This window comes from Electrophorus electricus, chromosome 7, assembly GCF_013358815.1.
Source record: "Electrophorus electricus isolate fEleEle1 chromosome 7, fEleEle1.pri, whole genome shotgun sequence".
Lineage (NCBI taxonomy): Eukaryota > Metazoa > Chordata > Actinopteri > Gymnotiformes > Gymnotidae > Electrophorus > Electrophorus electricus.
The window spans coordinates 26,554,363-26,581,561 of NC_049541.1; the positions used below are offsets into that span (position 1 = coordinate 26,554,363).

Sequence of the window (27,199 nt, forward strand, 5' to 3'; positions counted from 1 at the left end):
TTGGGTACCTACCTAGAGTGTCTACCAGCCCAGTCAGTTTTTCGTGGGCAGCCTAGGTCGGAAAACATGGGATTCAACAAGCCAGTCAAATTTGGCTCTCTTTCCTATGTCAGGTATAGGCTCATTAGAATTAAACCGCCCCGCATTTGAATATCTCCACCCACAGTTTAAGAACCTTTTGCAAAGATGCGGCATTTCTCCCAAGTGCTAGATCCGCTAGCGTTATGTCGAAGCTAAGAGTTGGGCACGGGCTGTGCTCTGTGGTTGGCTGTACAGACCAGCACAAATCGCTACATCGGCCCCCTGCTTCAGAGGACAGAAGAGCTGAGTGGATAAAGTTTATTTTTGACGGCAACGTCCCAGCTACAGTCGGCAAAAACTTACACGTGTGCGCTCACCACTTTATATCTGACTGCTTTTCCAACCTGGGTCAGTACAACGCAGGACTGGCAACAAAACTTTTCCTAAAAGAGGGATCAATACCAACCGTCCGTGGCGAAACTGCAAACGAGGGAAATGTATGTATTTTAAAAAATGATTATGCTTTCTGTTTCCTTTAGCCATCTACAGTCAGTGTTATAGTTGTGTTCCACGTAGCGATGTTAGCGTGTTGTAATAGTGGAGAATATATTTTATGCCCCTGTGCAATCTTGCTGTAAACAGTTGCTATGACAGGCACTCCTCACGGAAGAAGAGGGCGGGGTGAGCGATGGCTCATTAGCATTTAAAGGAACAGGCGTTCACTGGGTTTGGAACAGGGCTCTTCAGACAAGACTTCTGTGGTGCTCCATCCTTATGGTATTCATTCTTTGATCAAAGCAGGTCACAGACATTTCATTAAGACTGCAGCTAACTGCCTTAACTTGTGGAAAAGGGGTATAAGACCTTTTAAGTCATGTAATCACTTTTATGTCATAACTCTTCAGTCAGGGTTGTTTCCCCCCCATTCACCTATCACTTAGTCATGTGCTTCATTCATGGCTTTGGCATCACTGCTATATCAGGAGCCCAGTCATACCCTGTGAGGGGTATCCATGCCCACCTCTGTCTGTTGCCTGTCGGTCTTTAAATGGCCACTGGGTTTAGTTGTGGAGCTGTGGGGTCAGGCCCAGGCGGACTGTAGATGCTATTAGGAGTGTGTTGGTGTTGGAGCCATGCTGCTTTATTCTGCTCTCGGAAGGCTGGTGGGTATATACTGTAAAGAATGCAGGGTCGAGAAGGGGTGTGTAATGGTGCTCCAACTCTGTGATCTATTTAGAACTGTGTGTGTGTGTGTGTGAGAGAGAGAGAGAGAGAGAGAGAGAGAGAGAGAGAGAGAGAGAGAGACTCAGTGTGAAAGGAGTGCATGTTGCTCTATCAGAGACAGTGTGGTAATTAGGGGCTGATCTGGTCTGGCAGTGTGCCTACCCAGGCTGCCTGGCGTCTCCTCAGTTAATTATAGGTCTGTGTGTAAGCCTAACCACGCAGTCCTGTTTACCACACACACACACACACACACACACACACACACACACACACACACACAGACAGTCATGCAGTGCTGTAATGAGCCATTGATTTAAGAGGCGTTCCTCTCCATCCTCACTGGCTGTGGATTTTGGGAGGAGTACGAAGAGCAGAGGAATTTACCTCCTATTAGGTGACTAAGGGGGGGGGGCGGGGGCGGTGTGGTAAGGTGAGGTTGCGCTAGAGACTGCCACAAAACAGCTGTAATAAGGTGTTGCAAATGCTGATGTCGTGGATGATGTGTGAGACCATCGGTCACTCCGCCTTTATTACTGTGCGGAGAGGATTCATGACCTCATTGGCTTAAAATGCAGAGTTGCTGTTTAGAACCATTTAAGGGTCTCCGCTGTGTGTGTGTACACTGGGAATTTAAAGAAAATTTTTTTTAACACCTCTGCATCTTTAACCATGCTATATGGACGTGCGTGTGCACATGCGTGCGTCAGATCTCTGGCGGTTACGTGTGTTGCACCTCGATTACCACACCCTTCAGAGTGCGTGGCATTACTTAAAATGGCTGAGCAGAGCGATGTCTAATCCGATAACCAATCCTGACCCATGTGAGAAATGTTCCTGCGCACGTGTGTCTGGGTGCGAGCACACATGCGTGCATTGCCATCAGTACCCCCATTCTGGGTGGGGGTGGATGGAACCCGTCCCTCTCCTTGGCAGATATGGTCCGTGTTACTGTAAGGGCTCTCTCCTCAATGCAGCCAGTCATACTGTTCAGCACTCAACACACACACACACACACACACACACACAAATGCATCAGCTCATTCCTCACGCCCGAGAGAACTTTGCGCTGATGGTGTCGTGGTCTTGGCTGGTTTTGCCCAACACTCAGGACACATCAACTCTTTACTGGTCTGAAATGGAAAGTCCCACCAGACTCTTCACTGGTCTCAAGTGTAAAATCCCCTTGGTGGTCTGACTACTTCAGCACTACATCTGCAGCTCATGTAGTTCATTTCCATTTCAGGAGGCTCCTAACAGCTGTTTGGAGATTAATTCAGATTAACAGTTCCTGCTTTTCATCTTGGAATCGCTTCCCAGCACATCTGCCGTTTGGTGTTCGACCTGAGCGCATGCAGAGTTTTCTCACTTTCCACAGAATTCTGGACTGAGATCAGCTGTTACATGCGCTCTGAGTTTGGCATCATTCCTCGGGGTGCTGTTGAAAGCCCAGGAAGCTGGTCTTTGGGCACGTTGGTGTGCTTTAGCACAGAATGCATTCATTAGAAATCCCTTCATGTGGCTTCATAATCCTTTCATAAGGCTCATGTGGCGTGGAGTTTCTTCATTACCACCACTGGCCAATGGTGATGAGCAGCGTTCCCCACACAGACACTCGAGTTAGAGCTCAATCTATTATTGTATCTGTCTCGCATGCATACACACACACACACACACAGGCACGGCAAACAGTCTTGCCCCTCATCAGTGGCCCACGCAGTCGACAGAAGATCAGAGTGGCGTGCACATCTGACCAAATTAGTGTGCGGATCAGAGGAGAGATGCATAATTCAATAAGCAAGGGACTGGCTCCCAGCAACGCCCACTCTCACACACTTACGCAGCTACACACGCACACACACACACACACACACACACACGCGCGCGCGCACACACATGTTCAGTGGTTGCTCTGTGCCCTTGTATTCAGTCCGTTGATTGGTTCATGCGTCCTTCCTCTTGTTATAGGAGTGAATCAGGTGTAGTGCTGCGGTCCTGCTGACCACAAGGAGGCCAGTGAGAGTGGATATGCGTGTGGGGGTGTGTTTAAATGTTTGCCTGTCAGAGTCCTGTTTGGAGCTACAGCTGCTGGGTATTTTGAGAATGGCCTAATGGATCAAATTTCTTGTATCTAACTAGTGATGACCACATGCTGTTTCTGAGATTCAGGCAGCAGTAACCAGCCTCACCTGAAATCTTGCAGAGACCTGCACGAAGCTGTCCAAGAGAAGTGGTGTGTGTGCATGTGTGTGTTTGTGAAACCATTCTGCATTGTGATGCAAGAGTCTGACCACTACCTCTAGGCAGTCATCTGGACTGTCCTGTTACCATGCCGACCCCAAAATCCCAGCCACTGACTGTGTCTGGCAACTATCCTGCCAACGCGATTCCTCTGTATTAGACACTGGTAGAATTTCAATTCACCCGATTAGATTCCTTAGCATTTAATGAACATAATCAGGTTAGCGTGCTGTTTGATAAACTCTAATTAGTCTGAGACCCCCAACCCAGAAATGCAGGATGGCAGGGTGGTATTTTCCGTCACCTCTTTAAGATAGCTGACAGATTTTCCTCTCCTGTTTACTGAGCTGGCTTTTTTGTTTGTTTTTGCTGTGCAGTCCGTCTTCTTCACGGTCGTTTTCTCGCGAAACAACATTCTGACTGTAAACAGAAGCTTATTGTGAAGGAGCTGAGCAGGGCAGGCGTCTGGCAGGCTGCTTTCCTTTCGGTTTGTTTGTTTGGACTTACGGTGAGACGGACGGCGATGATGCAGTGCGGTTGATGTCACCCGTGCTCCCGCAGCGGTGATGTCGTGCTGTGAAGCGTCTGGTTTGCTGCCTTGCCTTGTAATTGTGCAGGCCACTAATGTCATAATTCGCAGACCTGCACGCGAGAGTATACACACAACGTACCTGTCTGGCAATATGGTCCACACACACACCCCTGATGGCAACTGCTTCAGTCCTCATTTACACAGTTCTATTAGCCCATCTTAAAGGACCACTGAGGGAAATCCCATGATCCTTCAGTATCACTCCTACAGCGGCAGGACCTGAGGAAATGCTTTACTGCACCTTTAAGGAGCGTCTGCAAAGTTTTGACCTTGCCCAGGCGCCATTCCCCTATGAGCCCCACACAACCCTGTGCTAGCCTGCTGGCGTTAACCCAGCGACATGCAACTGATATGGGCCTCTGTGCTGCTGGGAGGAGGGGCAGCCCATCGCTGAGGGCGGCAGTGTGGAAGGCTGCGGCCTGTGGGGAGGGGTTTTAGGGTGGAGAAACCGTATCCTCCGCTTCCCTGAGGGAGCTGGAGCTGATGGCCTGGGGGCAGTCTGACAGGGAATGGGAATTCCATCTCCCCAGAGGGCCTGGAGGAGTGCGAGGGCCCCACCATCTATCTTCCAGTGTCTGCACTGGGGAAAGAGGATCCGTCAGGCGCTCTCGCTCTCTCTTCTTTTGTACAACACCCGCCCCACCCCCAGCCCCCAATCTCATACCCCTGAGTTTGTTCTTTATCTTCCCCTCTCTATCTCTCCCCCCACCGTCTCTCCATCTCCCCCTCTAGCCAGACTACGTATAGATGAGCTGGAGATAGCCACTGAATAGCCCGCCCAGCCTTATTTACAGATAATAGCAATGGAGGCACTCGGACGTTTACGCCCACGCCCATGTTCACCATCAAAGCCCAGACGCATGCTAAAAAAGAGACTTTCCACAAACACACAGGATACACAATAACGCACACATTCACAGTCAAAAGAAGCACCAGCAGCACAAACATACTCTCCATCAAAAGAGACCTGCACACACACTCGCACATGGTAACCATCAAACACATGCTCAAGCACACGCCAAGCATCAAACACGCCTATGCAAAAACATCAAAGCAAAACATGCATGCGTGCACACACACGCACACACACACACACACACACACACACACACACACACACACACACCACTCTCTCTCCCACACAGTAGGAGTGGAGGATGTCGTAGTGCAATAATGTGTGTGGAGGAGGCATTTCTTGGATCTTGTGTTAATTCATCGGCTTAGCTGTCTTGTTTCGTGTGTGTGTGTGTGTGTGTGTGGGTGTGCGGGTGTGTGTATGCATGTGTCGGGGGGGGGGGGGGGGGGGGGGGGGGGGGGGGGGGGGGGGGGGGGGGGGGGGGGTGATGAATTGTAGAGGCCAGTCCCGACAACTCTGACACATTCAGCACTAATGTACCAAAACCCCCTCACAATGAGCTCTCCTGTTCAACTAGCACTCGTGTGTGTGTGTGTGTGTGTGTGTGTGTGTGCGCGCGCGCGCACGCAGGGGGGCAGAGAGCTAACCATGTTGTGAATGCTGAGGTTTAGGCTGGCTTGCTTGCCAAGCGTTTTTCCTTGACTATGCTTGTGTTTGTGTGTGTGTGTGTGTGAGGTCATATGCTAAGGTCTGAGCGCTGTTTGTGATTGGTTAGATGCTTGTGTCTGCATGAGGTGGGATGTTTTGGAATTTTACAGATAGTGTTCCCAGTCTGGCCTCCGTCACTCATCAGTGTACTAGTCTATGGTGGAGTCTTGGGTGGGTGGTGGTGGGGGGGCATAAGTGACACACAGGGCTCCTGTTGCACCTCTCAGCGTCTCCGACTGGAGGCTAGGTTTTCCACTGCCTTTCATCACCACGGCGATTGCATCCGTGGCAACGTGAGGAGGCCCACAGTCACGGAGCAGATAAGTCAGGGCCATCACCATGCCAACCCAAGGAGAAGCACGGGTAATCTAGTGCTCTCAGAGCAGGCAGTCTGACCCTCTTTCTGCTGGTCTCTCTTGTTCTCTCTCTTTCTCTCACATGCAGAAAGTGTGTGATCCGAGTCTCACAGAGCTCTGGCAGTTGATTAGCTGTCACTTGGAGACTGACTAGGTTTTGTGTGTTTCGTTCAGGACACACACAGTTGTCCAGTCATCCGTTTACTTGTTCTCGAACCACACCCACTCACCACCAGCCTCTGTCTGTCCTGTTCAGATTGGTCAGAGTGGACGTTGTGAAGTTCATGGGTTCATGCCAAAGTCGGTGAGGTGTTATTTGCGAGGGTAGTAACTGGTTTGGCAGAAGGCTTCTGGTCCAGGTGGCTCTCCACACTGCGCAACTTCATCTGCTCAGAAGTAAAAATTGAGATGGGGGGTGAGGGAGCCTAGTTGCGTGTGTGTGTGTGCGTGCCTGTTTGTTTGTGTTTTTGTGTGCGTGCCTGTATGTGTTTTTGTGTGTGTACCTGTGTGTTTGCGTGCCTGTGCCTGTTTGCGTGCGTGCGTGTGTGTGTGTGCCTGCCTGTTTGCCTGTGTGTGCGCCTCTGTGTGTGATGTCTGGTCTCCCCATGGTGAGTCAGTGTCTGTGAATGCAGTGATGCAGAGAGCAGCGTGGAGTGACGCTAATGTGTTTATTCTGTGAGCTCTCCACATTACAGCACCACTAATGGTGAGTAGCGCGGGGTCTAGCACACACTGTTTGTGTGTGTGTGTGTGTGACTGAGGGAAGAGAGGGAGGGGGACCAAATCTCTTGAAGAAAAGGGTGTGTTTGAGTGTTCCAGTTTGATAGCCTCACCTCTGCCCAGTTTGTGCTGTCTGTTAGGAGCTTTGTATGGTTTAATACAAGGATCAGGAGAAGACCTACTCAGCCCTCTACCCTCAACTGTCTCTTCTCTAGACCAGACCAGTCTTCAAAACTGTCCAGTAAACCATGACTGTCTCATTTTTTTTTCTTGCTTTCTGCTGTACATAATTACAGGCCTCACCCCCTCCACACATCCAGTCTCCACTCCTCTGCTCATACTGGATCATACTAGAATCCCCTCTAGTACAAAGCACTTAACACTGCCCACCCACCAGTGTGTGTGTGTGTGTGTGTGTGTGTGTGTGTGTGTGTGTGTGTGAGGGAGGAAGTGCTCAAGCAGCAGAGTAACCTGCCTGTCGAGTTTCAGAAGACCTGAACCTTTCTGGAGCTCGTCTGTCTCCGTCCTCCGCTCCTGCAGTGCGAGAGCACATCCTGCCTGACACACCCCCAGCCCACCCCCCGCCTCCCATTTTTTACATTCTCCTCTCGAAGGTAGACAATAGTTAGACTAAGTGATTATGCAATACAGTTAGCTTAAAGCCTATATGCATTTCAGACGGTTGAGTTGGTAGGCCTCTGCGCTCGTGAGGCATGTTGTGAGGAAAAGCCTCACGGCCTGGTGTGTGTCGCAGGCCCCCTCTGTACGGCCGCTCATATGAGATTAGAACACAGACCACCCGTACAGCAGGGCTCTCCTAAATATAAACTTTGACAGACACATAAAACTGGGAAAGAAAGCCTGGTTAGAGATTGTGGGTGTGCTGCTCGTTGTTTGTCTGTCAGCAGCTAACGACCAGTGGTGTTAACCTGGTTTTAACATGGTAATGAAAGTTGCTGGGCAAAGCGATTTTAAAGGCCGGGAATAACTGGGGCGACAGGACGTACGGTAGTTATATCCGTGCCTGTATCTATACCTCGGTGTTCCGCGTCTGGTTAATGTGAAGTGATGTAGTGTCACGTTATACCACCCCATGTGGGGGGTGTAGGGGGGCTTGAGAATGGTATAGCGGGAAGCATACGGCTCCTGGACCAGCACTGTCCTGGGGGAGCAGTGGGCATTCTGCTTCTCATTTCACCCCCACTCCTGTGTACACGTACGTACATGCATACACGCACACATACCCACCCCTCACTCCTGTATGTGCATACACAGTTTGCTTTCTTTGCTTCCTGTAACTGTGCCCCCTGCTGCTTTTTCATGTCTTTAATCTCTCTCTCACCTTAAACACCCCCCCCCCCCCCCCCGACATCTCACCGAAGATGCTTTATGGCACTTTCTCAGGAAATGACTTTTCCTGTCCTGCAGGGGTGTGCGTGTGTGTTCCTCATCCGGGTCTGAAGCCCATGCTCTTGTGTATGCGTTCTCTCGTATCACACGCTTTTTAGCCAGCATTGCCGTTTTGGCGTTCTCACTCTGCTCGCTGTGTTGCAGCCATTCTGTGACCACAAACTGAAATCAGCACCAAGACTTCAACAAAAAAGCTCTTAAAGGCTGTGAGGAAAGAGAAGGGTCCTTTAGGAGCGCCCAATTCGAGCTAGAACCAAGTAGTACTCTGAGTGAAGACATGTAGCTATTAAAAGGTGGAGGTGTACACACACACACATACATTTATAAGCCTGCACGCGCACACACACACACACACACACACACACACACACACACACACACACACAGAGTTCTGTGCCAAACATATGTGTTCTGCTTTGACCTGTAAATGTGTAATCATGTACTGAGCTCCTTTACAGGCGGTGCCCACTGCCTGACTAAATGGCTTTGGGAGACTAAAGGCACTTAAGTTGCCTTGAGTCCTCAGCAGTGCTGGATAGAGTCCAAAGGTGTGTGTGTGTGTGTGTGTGTGTGTGTGTGTGTGTGTGTGTGTGTGTGTGTGTGTGTGCCCTGCCAGCAGTTTTCTAAGCTTCTCTTATGCTCTGTGTGTTTTTTTGTTTTTTTTTTGGGGGGGGGGGGGGTACACGCCACCCCTCCTTCCCTCCCCCTGGTGTGTGTGTGTAGCAGTGCAGGTTCTTGTCCAGAAGCAGGTCTCTATAAATAGGTGGTGAGTCGTGAGCTGCCAGGCAGACATGTTCGTCAGGCCTAATTACAGCTGAGCACACTCCCCTCCTCTCTCTTTCTCTCTCTCTCTCTCTCTCTCTCTCTCTCTCTCTCTCTCTCTCTCTCTCTCTCTATAACTCCCCCCCCCCCCCCCCCCCCCCCCCCCGACTTCTTATGCCTTTATGTTCCCACTGCAACCTTACCCTACCCCTCCAACATTTCTTGTAGTGAATGTCTTAAGTGTGCATGTGTTCATGTGCTACAGCCATTGCAACCCATAGGATCGTGCAGGTCATGGGTCATGACTTTAGGGCTAGACCGGCATCTGAAACAGCTCACTGTTTTCTACTAACACAGCAAACTACAGTATGTGTGTTTGTGTGTGTGTCTATGCTCCTAGCAGCGCATGTGAAAAGTGTGTCGTGGCCCTTTGACATGCATGCTATATTGAGTGTATACTTGCGAGCCCAACAGGAGGCCATAAGACACTTTTAAACGAGCTGATGCACAAGTTATGTTAAAAATGTAAAATCTTTTGTACCACGGTTTATTTCGACTGAACCAGAAGATTAAGTTAACGTGCTTTTTCTCATCTGAACATTCTAGTGCTGGAACAGTCTTTGTCTCTCTGTGTGTGTGTGTGTGTGCTAGAAAAGTGAACTGACCAAAGGAACAAAAGTTATCACACCTCTAGACCGCTGCTATGTAGACATCAGAAATGGTCACACCGACTATTTAAATCCTGGGTTTGTTTTGATTTAAAAAAAAAAAAAAAAAAACGTTGTTTGTAAATCTCTTCCAAAATGAAGTAAAATGGTGTTTTGGCAATAGTTCTGTTGGCATGAGAAATATTTTCATCTCCTATAGAGTGTGAGTAAGGACGGAGCGCTTTATTCAGGGATGTGCTCTACAGGAAACACGCACACGTCTCCAGGACATTTCCATCTTTACTCTGTTTCTCTCTCACCACTTTCTCTTGGTCTCTCTCTCTCTCTCTCTCTCTTATTCATTTTCATGCTTTATTGGCATAATTTATTAAACGATCAGTGTGATGATCTTTAACAAGCAGCCAACAACGACTTGTGACGTTTTTTAGTTTTTTTTTTTTGTTTTGCTTTGTTTTGTTTTGTTTTTGTCCGTGGGTGAGCGGCTGGCTTAAGTCTCCTCCGTCCTGGCTCCGGTCCACTCCTGTCTCAGATGTCAGTTCTTCTCGTGGCTCTGTTGCCCCTGTAATCACACCGCCCGAACAGTAGAGCTCAAAGACACACAGCTTTGACTCTTGGTGTCTTTTGGTGTGTGTGTGTGTGTGTGTGTGTGTGTGTGTGTGTATGTGTGTGTGTGAGAGAGAGAGAGACTGCATGATAACAGGCTTTACCAGCACAGGAGGTAGGGGGCGTACGTGCGTGTGAGCGTGTGTGTTGGCAGGGATCAGGGTGTTATATGTAAACCAGCTGCTGACAGAGGTTTCCTGTGGGTCATCAGGCCCTCTGAGCAATGCTTACACAAACATTATCCAAACAGGAGCCAGCACCCAGAAAAGCACAGACACAGACGGCAGGCCCGTCCAATCAGATCCTCTGAGCTGCTCCAGTCCCAGGGGAGGCTGGGGGGGGAAAACCCAACCCTTGTTCAGCTGCTTAGGCCTCTGCTGTGCTCCTCTCTTGTGAGACAACGAGACGCTCTTACCAGCTGCTGGGTCTTGGTCTGAGTGGCCTTTGACCTTTTTACCGTGACCTTGGGGGCTCATGTCTGACCTCTGTGGCCTGTCAAGAAATGAAGAAATGACGCATGTGGTGGTAATGCAAATTAGTTTTTCCATCACTGAACGACTCAGACCGTCTTAGGGAACACCGCCTTCGTGCCTCCACAAGTAAATCATTCAAGAAACACACACGTGATGATCGTGAATGGTTGGGGGGGGGCTGTATGTATATCGGTCTGCTGGGTGAAAGTGCCGGCGCTGGTCCTGCTAGCTGTGCCTCTGACACTCTAGGTGTTGACTCTTCTTCCTGTTTTTGCATTTCAGGATCTTCGCAAGCAGGTAGCTCCACTGCTCAAGAGTTTTCAGGCCGAGGTGAGTCGCGCGTGCGCCTGCCTACCTGCGTGCGTGCGTGCGTGCCTGCGTGCGTGTGTGCGTGCGTGTTTGCTCATTTTGACTCTACGTCATTCTTTTCCCCTTCAGTGCTGTTTTTGTCCCAAGTGTGTGCCCATGCTTGTGTGTGTGTTGGTGTGGGTGTGTGCGAGTGTATGTTAATGTTAGACCAGCCTTCACTCAGCGACACAAAAGTGCACACGTTAGATTGCATGAGCCAAGCCCATACAAATAACCCTCTTAATTGAAGAAGAGAGAATTCAGTGGCCTGGAATTCTTCCTTTAGGTTTAAAAATCCCCCTTGCCGCCAGCGAATACAGCATGACCTGGACTTGTGGAGAGGCAGGGAAAACAAGTGGAGCACACATTCTCTCATCCTTTGCTCGCATATGGACCCCGAGGCCACGTTTAAATTGCACCCTGCATTTAAAAAAAAAAAAACAACAGGACAAAACATTCTTTCCTTTTCTGAGAAGGGTAGGGGTGTTGGACGCTCAGCCTCTGACGTAAAGAGAGAGAGACCGCAGAAATGCCATGTTACTGGAGTGGGACATCAGGAGCCGAGCTTTTGACATCCTCCCTCCCTCCCTCTCTCCCTCTCTCCCCTTCACTCAGGCTACACTAGCCTGTGGGTCTTTTTAAATAAACAGTGCTGCTGTTCCTGTTCTCTGACCTTCATAAAGGAGGCGTTCCTCTTTCTGTCGTTTCTGCTAGTGGAGATTGTTTATGCCGGATTTATTTATTTTTAAAGAATGCATTTATCAGCCCGTGGTTGTGATAAGACAAGTGGGTGATGTATGGAGGGGCCGGAGAGCCTTTGCCCTGTGGTGGCACATGCACAGTGCCAGCCTGGCCCATAGTGCTGTGTGCAGGGAGGTGCCTGTGTGTGTGTGTGTGTGTGTGTGTGTGTGTGTGTGTGTGTGTGTGTGTGTGTGTGTGTGTGTGTGTGTGTGTGTGTGTGTGTGTGTGTGTGTGTGTGTGTGTGTGTGTGTGTGTGCGCGTGCGCGCGCGTGTGAACAAGAACATCCGTCAGTCTCTCACTCACACAAATGCACACAAACAGGAGCAACATATGTAATTTTTTTTGTTTCTTTCCTCATGCATCCTTGTTGTTGCATACTCTTATTGACATTTTTGTGTGTGTGTGTTCGATTCACATGCTCAATTTGTGTTCGATTCGTTCAGTCTGGGCTGCTAGTCCCTGATGTCTCGGAGCCCGGCTCATGGCCACCTCACAGCCCATGATCTAGGCACAGCCGAAACGGCCTCTCCTGGGGCTTGCCTATGAATAAAAGAACAACCCACCCATTCTTCCTCCGTCCACGCCCCCTCTCCTTAGCCCAGGCCACACCCCCTCTCCTCCTCTCCATCACTTTTCAGTCTGATTAATGGCAAGATGATCGAGGAGGAATGATGGGAGCTAGCGAAGGCTCAGTATTGCACAGCTTGTACAGTAGCCATCGTCTTATTTTAAAGCGATGACAGCAGGCTACATCGTGGATGAGGTGGGGGGAGTTTTGTTATGGGTGTGGGCAGGAGGGTGTTGTGTGTTTAAGATTCAGCGGGTCACCCGTCCGGAAGGGCCGAGCTGGCCGAGGGCCCTCCACGTGAGAGCGTGTCCTTCCGTCCGCCTCACTGCTCTGATTGTTCAGCACTCCGTCTCCACTTCAGGAGATGGAGGGCTCGCGGGCAGCGGGTGCTGCCTGATCAAGGCTTCCAGGCGGTGGAACTTTCAAAATGCCGTCGCTGATTTATAACCTGGTTTTAAAAACAAAAGACTTAAAAACGATCGTGGGAAAGTTGGAACCGTGTGATGACAGTAGTCAGAGTTTCCGCACTTCCCTGTTCTGTACACCCTCATCCACAGCTGAGGAGTGAGCACACCAGCTTTGGACCTTCTCCACACTTTTCCATCACTGCAGGCCCTCTTCAATTACTTACCAGTCTTAGGAATGGAGGTTTCATCTCCCATTCATCACATCCTTCAGTATCATTTAATAATGCCACTTACCCTCTGAGAAGAACTTGCTAGCAGTTCTCACAGATCACTCTCCAAATTAAGATAACCATTCCTTCTCCTGGTGATGACTGGGATGCCTTTCACCTTTCTGTCGTTGGGACAACAGGACCCCTGCATGTCCAAACCGCATGTCCTAACAGGCATTAAGTCATTTTTCCAATTAATATCTGTCTATGACTGATCTGTCCAGCTGGAGTTTATAGCTGGGGATAACATTACCAGTATATGTGTGACAGGCTAGGCCCAAAGAAGTGTTTTTGAAGTGTCATAAAGGTTATAAGGAAACATCTTGGGCATGAGCATGAGTCCATCTACGTATATTCTGCTTTGTCTTTTATCCTGTGTGTCTTCAGGTTCGAGTTAAAGACTAAATGCTAGTTCGGTTTAAAATATATATGCTAGTGTCTCAGAAAAATGAAGAAATGGTTTGCCATTCAACGAGCACTTGGTGTTGGGGAGCAGCTGGTGTAATCTGTATGGGGTTAGTTTCTGTGGTGGGGCTGAGGTGCTGGCGGACCCAGCACACCAGGCTGTCACTACAGCACACAATGACCGCCAGGCCCATGGTGACACACAAGTGCAATCTAAAGTACAGCCCGAGGTGAGTATTAATATTTTGCTGGGCTGGGTGTCTTCAGGTTCTCACACGGCTATTTTCGTGCTGGCTTTCCCCCCAAGCCTCACATGGCACTGCGCTCGGGTGTGGTGTCGTTACGCAGCATGCGGCCCGGCCGTGACCCCAGAGCCTGGGGCCAGAGACACAGCAGCGGCAGGGACTCAGTGTCACTCTGCTCAGCCTCACCCAGGCCTGCGGTCAGGCCCAACCACATGCGGGTATACACACACACACACACACACACACATACACACACACACACACCCCCCCCAAAAAAAAAAAACAGACTGTTATGTGAACTCAGCCTGGCCTGTGTCACGCTGCTTTTGGGAATTGGTCGATGCTTTTTGGGTTTTGTGAAGCTTCTCTTTGAAACGCTGAGATAAAGGAGGGTTAATATGAACTAAGCCACCTTCAGCTCAACGGTGTTGCACCAACTCAGCGACATTCTGTTTTTTAGGTTTGTTTCCTGTAACAGTTTTTCCATCAGTTAGCATCTGTTATTTCCATACAGTAAATATTAGATATTTAGTCTATGCAAGGAGTGTAGACTACTTGAGGATGAATAATAGCCTGAAAAAATTAAGGCATGCTTGAGTTAAAACTTTAAAGTGTAGCCTCCACTCTGGTTAACCTTGCAAGCCAGTCGATGTGTGTTTCAGGATCTTTTATGACTGCTGGGGGCACTTGGATGTCTCTGGCTGGAGCACCACCTCCCTTTTCTGGGTGAAAGCTGCGTCTGTGTAGTCTTTATGATCTATTCTTAGGAGCCCTCAGGAAATCCCAAATGAAGCCCTTTAGGTTCTCCCAGTTGACGTGGTATTATACATGTAGTCCCCAAGGAACGCCAAGACTATACACACACACACACACACACAGAGCCCAAGCACTGTGTGAGATTCGCTCTTGATTCGCTCTTGATCCCCCGAGCCAGGCAGTGAACCCCCCCCCCCCCCCCCCCCCCCCCAGCATTGCTGCCATCATGGTGGTCCAGGGCCTTACACCTACCTGGCCCATGCCCTTCTGTACAAATAAACTGCCTCCTTTTTAAACTGTGCCCACACTCCTGCGTGAATTCGAACCCTGCCCTGTGGCAACACGCAGACTTATGGACACAGGTTTGCAGGGGAGGGGGTTTGTGGTGGGCTCTGTGCATGAGTCAGCTTCTCAGAGAGCAGAGGGAATCCTCCATGTCCTTTTCTTTTCAAGGTCCTGGGCAGTGTTCATAATTTTTAGTGGCTTTCAACAGGTAATTAAAGCAGTGTGTGGTTGGGTTTTTAAGAAATCTGTACAGGCTCAGATACCAAGCTAGGTAGCTGGTGTGTGTGCACACCAGAGAGTTAGTGGGTGTGCATGCTCAAATCCAAGTGCAGCCCATCTGCTGACAACCTCTGTTTCACAACCATCCATACGTGCGCACACACTGCTCTCCTGTAGAGCGCAGGCCTCTGTGGGAGCGTGCAGAATGGCGAGGTATTGGGCACATGGGTGAGCTGTTAATCCTCCATTAGAGACGTCCCTCTGGGGAGCAGTTATAGGCAGGGCATGCTCGCCCACACAGCAGACCCTCCCCCTCACCCAAGTAGTCCTCAAGGCCTGTAATCCTCTCAATCCTGGATCAGATGTCCTCAGCTCTGAGAAACACCCATGCCAACACGTCATACGGTGCGCGAGCGTTCACGGGAGCACCATGCCAGCATCAGCCTGGCTGAAAAGCAGCGTGCGCAGGCGGGTGTTGAACCCTCCGACCCGCTGCCCTGTAGAACCCTGTCCTACACTCACATCACCGGCAGGCTTGTGTCTTCAACAAACAGACTCTCTACTGTCTGGGTGCACTACAGGAAAACAAGGGGGGAACCGTGGCTTGACTTTGCCTTCTGGACTGTTCCCTGTGAATGTGAAGAGTGCGTAGTACCCACACAGGGCCTGGCCTGTGGGAATGGTAGAACCACATTCACACATCGCAATGTCACAGCTGTATGGGCTGAGCCCCTCCACTCCAGCTGTGGCCTGGGCCATTGTCTGAGCGCAGACCTCAACTCTGAGCAAGGTGAGCCCAGATCCCCCTCCTCGCCCGGCCACGAGGGGGAACATTTGGCGTCTGCCCCTGGGACTCCAGATGTTTTCGGGCCAAGTAAATGAAGAACATGTGAGGAGGTTTACTCATGTCCCAGTGGAGCTCTGAGCCTCTATTACGGAGCCTGTTTACGGTGGCAAGTGCCCCAAACGTTGACTCACGTCTTCACAGAGACTTGGCTGGTAATGTGAAGACTTGATGTATAAATTTTTATAGACCCCATTGTTTTTTTTTGTTTTTGTTTTGTTTTTTTGTGGGGGAGGCAGTACCTGACTAAGCATGGGTTTCGATTACAGGGCCTACTCTTAAAGGGCCAGGCCTGCATTTTTTGGCTCCTTTAACCTTTCTGGTTGTTTCTGATGGTATGCATCAGTATACCTTCACACAAGCCCACCCCACCCCCGAAATATGTCTGCTGCAGTGCACAGTGTGTGCTGGCCACCCTCCAGTTCATCAGCAATCAGTTTTTGACCATTGGACAGTTGCTGGCTGGGGATTGTTTTGGCAGTGGCACTGACTCATGTTAAAAATGACTACCACCATGTCCGTGATGATGCTGTGTTGAGAATGGCCAGCCCCCCTAAATACTGTCCCATCAGCAGTGATCTGGGTGGGGGGGGGGGGGGGGGGGGGGGGTTGATAAATAGTGCATGGAAGCAGATGGCTAACAGACTGTAATAGTACACCTGTAAAATGCCCCTGTAAATAAGTATACCTAATAGAGTGACCAGTGAGCAGGAGTGGCTAAAGAGACCCGGGAGGACTGGATTTGCTGTATTTGACCTAAGACAGCATCGTGTGTTTGATGTGTCTTAACAGAAACGTGATTAAAGTAGTGTCTCAGTCCCAAATGGTGTTTCAGGCTTGGAAATGTCCACACGGCCACAAAGAGGAGCCTGGCTTTTGATGATCCTGCTAAGTGCGGAGTGAAGGGGCAATTCCCAAATGTCAGTCTGTTCTTTTTAAAATGGAGGTGCTTGTGATAGACCTGTTATTCAGGTGAGTGCCCCAGTTCAATGGGCTACTCCTAGCTTGTGTTATAATAGTTATAAAGTGGTGCAGTAGTCCTACAGCATGGTGAAGAATGGCCTTGAATGGCCTTGCCGGTGAAGGACAAGTGTTGCCTGTGCCCAGTCTGTAGGACAGGCCCCGCCTCTGCACATGGCCTGCCAGCTCTAGACAACAGGACAGCTTTGAAGTCTTTCCTGTTGCGTCTCTCTGTCTCTCTCTGTCTGTCTGTCTCTTTCTTTATTTCTGCCTCTCTTTGTGTCTCTCTCTGGATGATGTTTTTTTTGTAGTATGCGTAGCTTTGTCAAAACATTATGGCCATTCTGTATGTATTATGACAATGTTTGTGTAAGAATGTATTTTCAGACATTATATGTGCATGTGCAGTACTTCTGTGCACTTGCATGTATGTGTTAGGAACTGCTTTGTGTGCCAGTATGTTCCAGTCTCCAATGACTTTATGATAAGTGCGTACATATTCCGGGTGTGTGTGTGTGAGAGAGAGAGAGAGAGAGAGAGAGAGAGAGAGAGAGAGAGAGAGAGAGATAAATGGTGAAGCACAGGAATAAGTATGCCATCAGTCAGAGGAGCAGCTGTAGTGGGCTGATAAGGCTGTGTGATACAGTAGATAGGACGGCTTGGTACAGTCTTGAGCTCATGCTACACACACACACACACACACACACACACCCCTGCCCTTTCCTCCTTCTCTATAAATCACCCGCTCTCTTAAGACTCGCTCAACCAGTAGAGCACACCACAGCTACAGATGTGCTTATTTCGATATGTGTGCCGATGTCATGGATTGTGCCCTTACAAATGTGTGTGTGTGTGTGTGTGTGTGTGTGTGTGAGATGTATCTGCATTTTCTGATCTCTTCTCTCCTACTTTCAGATTGATGCATTGAGTAAAAGAAGCAAAGAAGCAGAGGCTGCCTTCTTGAATGTCTATAAGAAACTGATTGATGTCCCAGGTACATTTTTTTGTGTGTGTGTTGGGGGGACTGTGTCATGTAGTAATAAGTGTGCATGTAGTAGTACATGTGTGTTTGTAATATGTTGAAGTTCCTGTAGTTTAGGAGTGTCCGTGTGTGTGTGGGGGGGGGGGGGGGGGGGTGTTGGGGGTGATGCCCCCCCCCCCCTCAGTATACATTCCCCACATGACATTTTGCCTTCTGTCATACACTCAGACTTTCACACACTCAACAGGACACCCTGCTCAACCAGTTGTACGCACAGTGTGTGTCACTCAGAGATGTAATGTTGATTCGCCAGGGCTGGCGTGTGAAAACGCGCAGTGTGTACATCTGGACTGTGGTGTCGCCTCTGTTGCTAACCCAGTTAAAATTAGTGCGCGCATGCACACACACACACACACACACACACACACACACACACAGTCTGTGGAATATTAAAAGGGCCTTGAAGGTCAGTTCTCTTTGTGAAACAGAGCTTTCTTCTCATGCTGGCCTAATACTCTCTCGTCTGCCATGTGGGCGCCATTTTAGTTGTTTATTATGCAGGAACAGCTGCTGAACAATCTGGCCTCAATTGCTGCATTTAAATGCATTTAAGATGTTACACACCCTTACTTTGTTTCACACACCGATTTGTCAGCCTTACTGAAGTGTGTGTGTGCACGTACATGCTCAAGTCACCTTGAAGACGCCTAGTCAGTGAAGAATTCCCCAGACTGTTAGTCTAACTCATCTCAATAGTTAAGACATCCAACAGTGACGCACTGAGTCTGCAGAGGGACAAGTACTCCTCACACAGCAGGAGTGCACGTACACACACACACACACACACACACACACACACACACACACACACACACACAGTCTCTGTTCCTGCCCCCGCCCCTCCCCCACCCTGTACTTTAAAGTGTTTCTGCCATTGTCCTGGACACACTGTCTCACCAGGATTCTCCTCTTCTCTTTTGTGGAAGGTCTCTCTTCACTCTCTCCTTCCTGTTCGCTTGCTCACTCACTCATGTCCCCCCCCCCCCCCCATTGGTCTGTCTCTCTCCCTCTCTCCGTCACTCACTCACTCTCTCCTCCCACCCTCTCGCTCACTCTCTCTCCCCCGTCTGGCTGTCTCTCCCTCTTCTCTGTTTTGCTCTTACATGTTCTGTGTCGCATCACCTGTTACTTCCTTCCTGCTCTTAATGCTTTTTCTTTCCTTTTAAATATTCAAATGTATCTGTGCTCAGGCAGGATAGGTAAAAAGCAGTTTGACTTAGAACATCACACAAATCCAATAAATGATAACAATAAATTATGATAAATCCTTCCCCTCTTTCTCCCTCCCTCCCCCAATGGTGCTCAGGGGTCTAATGTAATCATATGATTACATAATTAGCCCAGCTGTCTCATTAAGGAAAATCAACTGGAGTTGGGGTGTAATTAGTCATGCAGCGATTAAAGAACGCCTGATGAGGGGCTTTCAGGGTGGCGGTGGGGCAGGCGGGGTTTTTTTTGGGGGGTGGGGGTGGGGGTAAGACTCTGGAGTGCCCTTCACCCTCGGAGGGCTTCCGGGCCCGGGGCAGGGGTCGGCACAGAGAACGGGAGGTCGGGGCTGTTCCTCTCACTGTCTTTTGCCCCGCAATTGCCACGACGAGATGAGCGTCGCCACACGCAGCTATCATCCGCCACGCTGCCTGTCTGTCATCCACACACAACCCTCAGCTCCTGTCAGTCCTGCCTCTGACTGACACGTCCCTCTGGACACGCAGACGGGATGATTGGTAGTGACACTTTACAGCTCCCTCTTTCCCGCCGCATGTTAAATCAGGACAGAGCAGAACAAAAATTGCCCCTCGGTCTTCCATGCTCTCTCTCTCTCTCTCTCTCCCCCTTGCGTCCTGTCACTCCTTTCCACCGTCCTTGTTTCTCTCTCTCTATCGCTTTCTCTCATCTGCCGTCCCTCCTTCCCTCTCTGGGCTGGTGCAGGCTGCCCTGTCAGCATGGCTGGAGTCCACAGTGGAGCAGCTAAACTTAGCTGTGCTGCTTCTGCACCTCCAACAACAGCAATTAGTCACAGCTTTCCTTTTGTCCCCCTCTGCCAGCACCCTCGCACTTCATGTGCGCGTGCGCGCGCCTGCTTCAGCCTGTGTGAGCATGTCTTTGTGTGCATTTTTCTCCGTTTGCGTGTAGCCATGTGAGGTCCTTGTTATTTGTTTAGCTACGCTTTGCTCAAGTGTGACTGTGTGTGTGTGTGTGTGTGTGTGTGTGTGTGTGTGTGTGTGTGTGTGTGTGTGTGTGTAATGCTGAGTTTGCTACGGCCTTGATTCGCACTGTAACAAATCAGACTCTCCATCAGAGAATGCCCAGCATCCCCTTGGGCTCCTCTGACCGCCCCCTCTGTCATCAGTTGGGGTGTGTGTGTGTATGGGTGGGTGTGGGTGTGTGATGAGGGACTGGCCTTGGTGTGTGTGTGTGTGTGTGTGTGTGTGTGTGTGTGTGTGTGTGTGTGTGTGTGTGTGTGTGTGTGTGTGTGTGTGTGTGTGTGTGTCTGTGGGAGGGAGGGAAACAGATGGATGAACACCTCACTGCCAGCCCAGTGACCTTCAAAAATACAGACACTCGCGCGTGTGCGTGCACACACACACACACACACCAACTTCTCAAAGCACATTATTAAAACTTCTCAAGGCTTCATAAAGGATGTTCATTATTGCCTCTAGGGAACCGTCGCTGATCAGTTACAAAAATAAAAAATTACACCATATCTCTCTCTCTCTCTCTCTCTCTCTCCCTCTCGCACACGCGCGCACACACACACACACACACACACACACACACACACACACACACACACACACACAGTGTTCTGTGTTGTGTTTTAGTCCTTAGTCTGTAGTTTGTATATAGATGTCTAAGTTTTTCATTAAAAATTGAAAGGTTTTTTGAGGTACTCAACATTGCTAGAACTTTTGATGTTTTATTTTTGGAGGGGAGGTTAGAGAGTGATCATGCATGTACCTCCAGTGCACAGCTGCTGATCTAAGCTGCACCTTTCTTTGATGCTCCCGACGGCTCCTGCCTCTGTGATTTGTCAGTTGGAGGTGTGAAAGGCAGCGTATGTACACGCTAATCTGTTGCTGTTTGACCGGTGCTCTGCTAACCCTGAATGCTTATCTCCTGGGTTCGTTTTCCTGAGGAGAGGCTGGCAGACAGCAAGCAGTTAGAAACAGCAGCCATTCAACCAGCAGCGCGCGCGCATACACACACACACACACACACACAGAGTAATTTTTTCCTTCAAGGTGTATGTGATCTTTTGGAGGTTTGTCAGTGGTCAGTTTATGGCAGTCATGTAGTAATGGTGATGTAAGGATGGTGGAGTGTTTAGCTTTTAGCATTTCTGGGTGTTTAGGGGTGTGTATGTGTGTTATCGCTGATCTGTGTGTGTCTTCATGTGTTTTATCAGTGATCTGTGCATGTTTTTGCTGATGTGTGTGTGTGTGTGTGTGTGTGTGTGTGTGTGTGTGTGTGTGTGTGTGTGTGTGTGTGTGTGTCAGATCCGGTCCCTGTGCTGGAACTTGGGCAGCAGTTACAGCTGAAGGTTCAGCGAATGCACGACATCGAGACAGAAAACCAGAAACTCCGTGAGACCCTGGAGGACTACAACAAGGAGTTTGCTGAGGTCAAGAATCAGGGTGAGCATGTCTGCGTGTGTAACACACACCACACACACACAAACAGATCAGCAATCACACACACCACTCTTTCTCCCTCTCCCTGCCATACTTTCCTATATTCTGGCCACATTCCTTTTAACCAGATCAGCAATAGCACATGCATGCACACACACAGATTGGATACAGTGCACACACACCCTCTAGATCAGTATACCTCACTCACGAAACAGATCAGTGAGCGAACATAAACACACAACCCATTAGTAACATTACACGCACTATAATATCAGTGTTCTCGCACACAACTACACACATTCACACTCACTCACTCCCTGGTATTTCCCACGTTTCCTGGCCACATTCGTGTTCTAGCACACTGAGGATGAGGAATAGTATGGGGTGGTGAGTAGTTCATTTATTGCTGCTCCTTAAAGCCAATGTTAGCTTTGTTTTTAAAAATGTTCACACACATTCTGTCAGTCAAGCCAGTCACTGACTGGGTTGTACAGTAACTGGATGACTTAACTCCAGCAATCATACACGCATGTGCACACTCACTCACTCACTCTCTCTCAGACCCCCTGTGCTCTTCCCAGTAGAGGCCATTGATCCTCCCAACCTAAATGTTTAAAGTTCAATTTAGCAGTTAAGGGGGAGAAGGCCTCTTAAGGGACCTGTGCCCATTGATTATGTGTCAGACCTGCAAGCCAGCCTTTTACATCACACGTGCACACAGCCGCTCGCCTGTGTGTAATACACACACACACAGAGGCTTGGAGCACTCAATCAGTGTCTGTGAGCTTTCCTGCCTCATAGATGCAAGTGTTATCTTATCTCTGTCTGTCTGTCGCTCATCCTCCACAGCAGGGGAGAATTCACATGCATGTGTGTGTGCGTGTGAGCCCATGACAATGGGTGTTATGCTCAAGTGTGCGTGTGTGATTGAAATAACATAAATAAACATGTGTCTTGGACACACTAATCTCAGATACGTCTAATGGCCACACGTTACTCTACGTGTACGCACGCAAACACCACCACCTCCTCATTGCAGGGATGGTGGATGAGGGCAGAGTCAAGAACAGCCTTGTTTCCTTCCTCTTCTCCTTGCAGAGGAGGTGGGTTTTTTTTTTATGCACTCAGTGGGCCTGGTTTAGCGAGGCCAGGTGAAGGTTTTTGTCTGCTGCGTGAGGACCTTGAGTGTGAATGGTGCATCAGCCCACGTGGCAGCTCCAGTGTGCGGTGCTGTTTCTTCCTCTCAGTAAGGTTCGGCTGGAAGGGCCTGCAGCAGGTCAGGCGTTGGGGCTCGAGGCCCGAGGCTGGAACTGGAGCCGCATTTCCCCACAACACCCAGACCGCTGTTCAGCAACAGCTAGAGCTCAGGAAATCTGTGATTCCCAGTGTGTGTGTGGTGTGGGATGCCACACATGCTGGTAAAGCCAGGCCTCTCTGTTTGGATGGGGGAGAATTTAAAGGGAAAGAGGACAGAAACGGAGTCAATTCTCCTGAAATGAAAATGGTTTAATTCTTTAGGACAGATAGCAGACTGGAGACATCACATGACTCTTATGTTTTTGTTTTTTTTCCTTTCAGTCTTACTCCTCTAAAAGCGGTTTTCACAGGTTACTGTGGGCCATCACGTCTCATTATCCTGAAATAGCCCTTACTCACTGCTCTGATTCTCTTCTCTTCAGGTTTTTGGAAAAAGGAACAGTTTTTGGTTCACCAGATAGCGCGGGTGTGTCATTTCCCCTGTGAACTGTCTAACCGTAAGCACAGAGCACCAGGATGCCCCAATTTCATTGCCCTTCTGCTGTCTCAGAATTCCCCTCTGGGCTCTTCTAGCATGGTAGAGTGTTGTTCAGTTGGGGCAGTTGCATGATAGAAAACGTTGCCCATTGGCGAATGAGGCTCTGCTAGAGGTATAGGGTCAGAGGTCAAGCCTGTTGCTGCTCCTCGTTGTGACCTAGAACGTGTGTGTGTGTGTGTGTGTGTGTGTGTGTGTGTGTGTGTGTCTGTTTTATTCACAGAGGTCACAATTAAAGCGCTTAAGGAGAAGATTCGGGAGTATGAACAGACCCTGAAGAACCAGGCAGAGAGCCTGGCCCAGGAGAAAGAGCAGCGCCTCCATAACGACTATGCAGAGAAAGAGAGGTGCGCACACAGCACGCCCCATACAGGACAACAGCTGCCCCCACACGAAAACAGTCACCTAGATTACAAATGAATCGTTAATGCATTAAATCCATGGTGCACGGTTGCGTATATAGCTGCACCCCAGTTAAACCCCGTGTGAGGTACTAAGAGTCACAGGACTCGGATGTTTATGTGACGGCTTTAGAGGGACTTTAATGTACAGGCCCGGCTCAAGCGTTAATGCTGCCAGAGGGTAGTGAGATTACACAAACAGTCAGGCTGCCTCGCTCCAGTGTCTCCAGGCCACCGCTTCTTTATTTATATAAGTCACTGCCTGGGCACACGCCTAATCCACACTAAAGCTCTCATTCTGCCCTTTATACACACAACCCCTTGCCCTGTTTCTCTCTCTCTCCATGCTGTTTTGAGAATTTTAACTGTGGCTGCTTGTGACCTCTGACCTTCTCAGTGTGATGACTCAGTTTCTGATTGGCTTACCTGTTGCAGTGTTGTTGGAGATGTCACAGTGACCCTCCCCAAGCACGCCAAGCATTGTACGCAATGCTAGTGAAATATTCGCCCCGGTGCATAGAACACTACCGATTAGTGTGTGTGTGTGTGTGTGTGTGATGGAGACAGAGACAAACAGGTCATAAAAGACTTAACTTCTGGAGACTGATTTTCTATTTTAGTGTGAATACGGTTATTCACTGTCCATGTTTGATCAATTGTGCTGATACTTGTTATCTACTTCCTGTGCGTCAGCATTTGTCCATAATTCAGTCCACTTCCCGAATGCTTAGCACACTTCCTGTGGGTGGGTGTGTGTGTGTGGGGGGGGTGATACTCATTCTGCTTGCTTTATTAATATCTCAGTGGTGTTTTACTTCTTCACCCTAAAAAACAACTTGGCTTGCTTAACACCTCTCCTTTCTGTCCATCTTGTGCGTTGTGAGGAAGGCTCTTCAAACAGCCACCCCGGTTTAAAGCTGCCTTTACAATTCTTACTTTCGTGAGTTGCTGTTTGTGCGACTCTTCAGGGGGACTGGAAAAAAACTTTTTTTGTATCTTTTTAACGGACTTTGAGGGGAGCAGATCCCCATTATGTTGCCTTTTGTCAGTGAGCACCCAGTGCTCCTTCTAGGGAGTGTCTAGTGCCTTGGCTCATTTTCCTTGTCCAGGACCCACATAATGTGGCAGGGGGAGAAAATATGTGACTGACACACAAACCGACCAATCACAAGCCTGCTATTTTGGCATGGCATACAGAAGGAGGCAGTCGTAAAAGCGGAGTCATGATATAAACAGACCCATGGGAAACAGAAGTATACAAGGGCTCCGCTGGATACAGCAAGTGCTGTAGCTGCAATGCCAACAGAACAGTTGGAAAGGCGTCAGCACTAACCGTCAGCCTCTGGCATGTCTCTCCACTTTTTAGTGCCCACGAGCAATTCAGAAGTTCAGATACGATGTTAAATTGCCCAGATGCAGTGTCTGCCTCAGTCTCTCTCTCTCTCTCTCTCTCTCTCTCTCTCTCTCTCTCTGCGTAAGCCGCAGCTACGCCTTTGACTGAGAGGTGTTTCACTCTGTCTTCCATAATTACCAGAAGGGGACACCCAACCAACACAATCAGATGGCTTGGAAACCTTACTAGCTGTTCAGAGTTGGCCATGCTTGAAATATAAGAATGTTCCCACAGCCTATCAGCAATCAGGCACTGATGTCTGTCTTACTTAACACTAACTGCTTTAGGCAAAACACTTGAATTACTTTTAATGATGATACCATGGACTTGACGAAGTGTTTTCAGTCCACGGAATATATCTCACTCCGAAAGGCTCTTTTTACCTCACTATGAGCAACTTTGGAACTACGAAGGTTTTGGTTCATGTGGGACAAGTGCGAAACAACACTTGCGTGCACAGATATGCAGACTGCAGCTGGCAGCACTTTATAGAGATCAGACTCTGTCTGTGTGTGTACACTACAGCCCCCCGGTTTGTTTGTTTTTTTGGCCAACACGCTCCTCGTGTCCTTTCCTCATCCTCGCTGCTCTTGCCAATCTCTCACGCACACTTCCCTCTCTTCCCAATGACAGGAAGTTGCAGGAGTCGCAGGAGTCCATGGCCTGCAGGCTGAAGGAGGCGGAGCAAAAGGCCCAGAGCCTGCAGACAGGTACCGCCTTCAAGACCCCACCCTCAGGGCAGCACCCATTTGGACCATTGTGATTATATTGATCAATATAACAAATGACAATTATTGCCATTTACAGTATTATTGCCTTGGTGCCTTAGTATATTATGCACATTTATTGTTTTGTATTATTTGGAGTCCCATGTCCCTGGTGTGGTGTTAGTGGGACAAGCTATTCCTCATGGTGCACAGCCTCTGTATTGACATGTGAGGGTGTGTGAGTGTGTTTAATGAAGCCACAGCAGCTTGTGGAGACGGGCAATTCTCACCACAAACACCAGACATGAGAGAGAAATTGTAGTTCAATTCTACAAATAAGTTGTGGAGTTTGTGGACCAGAGTGATGCTGAAGCTATTGCGTGAGCTTTTTTAAATTGTGGAGCTGTAGTAGCTCCTCCCTGTGACATGGGGTTGCTCTGTGTCCTCCGCAGCACTCGAAACGACACAGGCAGAGCTGTTCGACCTGAAGACCAAGTATGACGAGGAGTCCACAGCAAAGTGAGTCTGGGAGCATGCTGCTGTCTTAAGAAGAAATGGGGTGGGAGTGTGCGTGTGCACACATGAGAGTGCGTGTGTGTGTGTGTGTGTCTGCATTTGCTGTCAAGAGATTTAATCTATGACGTACGTCTCCTCATCTACTGTTTGCTTGGCAGTTTTTTTTCCAGTAATGTTTGGTGGCTCTACTTGAGATCATCTCTGTAGATTTATAGCAGTTCCCTGTTCTGACAAGTCTCCTTCTCTCTCTCTCTCGCTCTCTCTCTCTCTCTCTCTGCCTTTCCCTTTCTCCATTTCTCAATTTGATGAGAGTACTCTGAGTACTCCATGGTGGATTACAGCCACCCTCTAAATCATAGGAGATTAGGTCACACAGATGGACACAAACTTCTTCCAAAACATGAAATATGTTTAGGCTGGGAAGCATATTGCTGGGATTAAATACAAAAAATGAATAAAGAAATAAAAATAATTGTGCGCACACATGGCTGTGTTTGGAGGTGACATGCAAACGTGTGTGTGTGTGTGTGTGTGTGTGTGTGTGTGTGTGTGTGTGTGTGTGTGTGTGTGTGTGTGTGTGTGTGTGTGAGTGTGTGTGTGTGTGCGTGTGTGTGTGTGTGTGTGTGTGTACACCCATCCCAGCATTGCCAGCCTGTGCCCTAGCCCTGCCTTTGTCCCAGAGTCATTTCAGAGCTTGTGGCACCCAGTTTATGGGCAGGTGTAATTCTAGCTACATGAACCCAAATACTACAACGGCTTAGTCAGACACGCTGGCTCGAATGATCTTAGATCATCCAGATGCCCTATTCCACGCCTTTCCAAACTGCCTTTGGGCTTTCAGGTTTGTCCATTAGCTACCCCAGGGTCAGCCAGGCCCGAACACTAGACCCATGTACACACAGAGCCAAAATGAACGATTCTTTCATGATTTTAAACCTCGTTTGTCTCTTTTGTTTAATTGTTTTACTTTGAAGTTCTTGAAAGCCAGACTGTAGTGGAAAGTGAAGACTATAACTGGGGAGAGGAAGATAGTT

The 27,199-nt window shown here is 49.0% G+C and overlaps 1 protein-coding gene across 1 annotated transcript in view; it reads left to right on the forward strand.

Annotated features, from left to right (window-relative positions):
- The window catches only part of cux1b (cut-like homeobox 1b), a 98,527-nt gene that overhangs the window by 28,246 nt on the left and 43,082 nt on the right, over window positions 1–27,199 (forward strand). Inside the window, exons 3-8 of the mRNA XM_027019105.2 lie at window positions 10,914–10,961; window positions 17,595–17,673; window positions 21,222–21,359; window positions 23,372–23,495; window positions 25,576–25,652; window positions 26,102–26,168. Coding sequence (XP_026874906.2) covers window positions 10,914–10,961; window positions 17,595–17,673; window positions 21,222–21,359; window positions 23,372–23,495; window positions 25,576–25,652; window positions 26,102–26,168 — 533 coding nt within the window. The remainder of the gene's footprint in view (window positions 1–10,913; window positions 10,962–17,594; window positions 17,674–21,221; window positions 21,360–23,371; window positions 23,496–25,575; window positions 25,653–26,101; window positions 26,169–27,199) is intronic.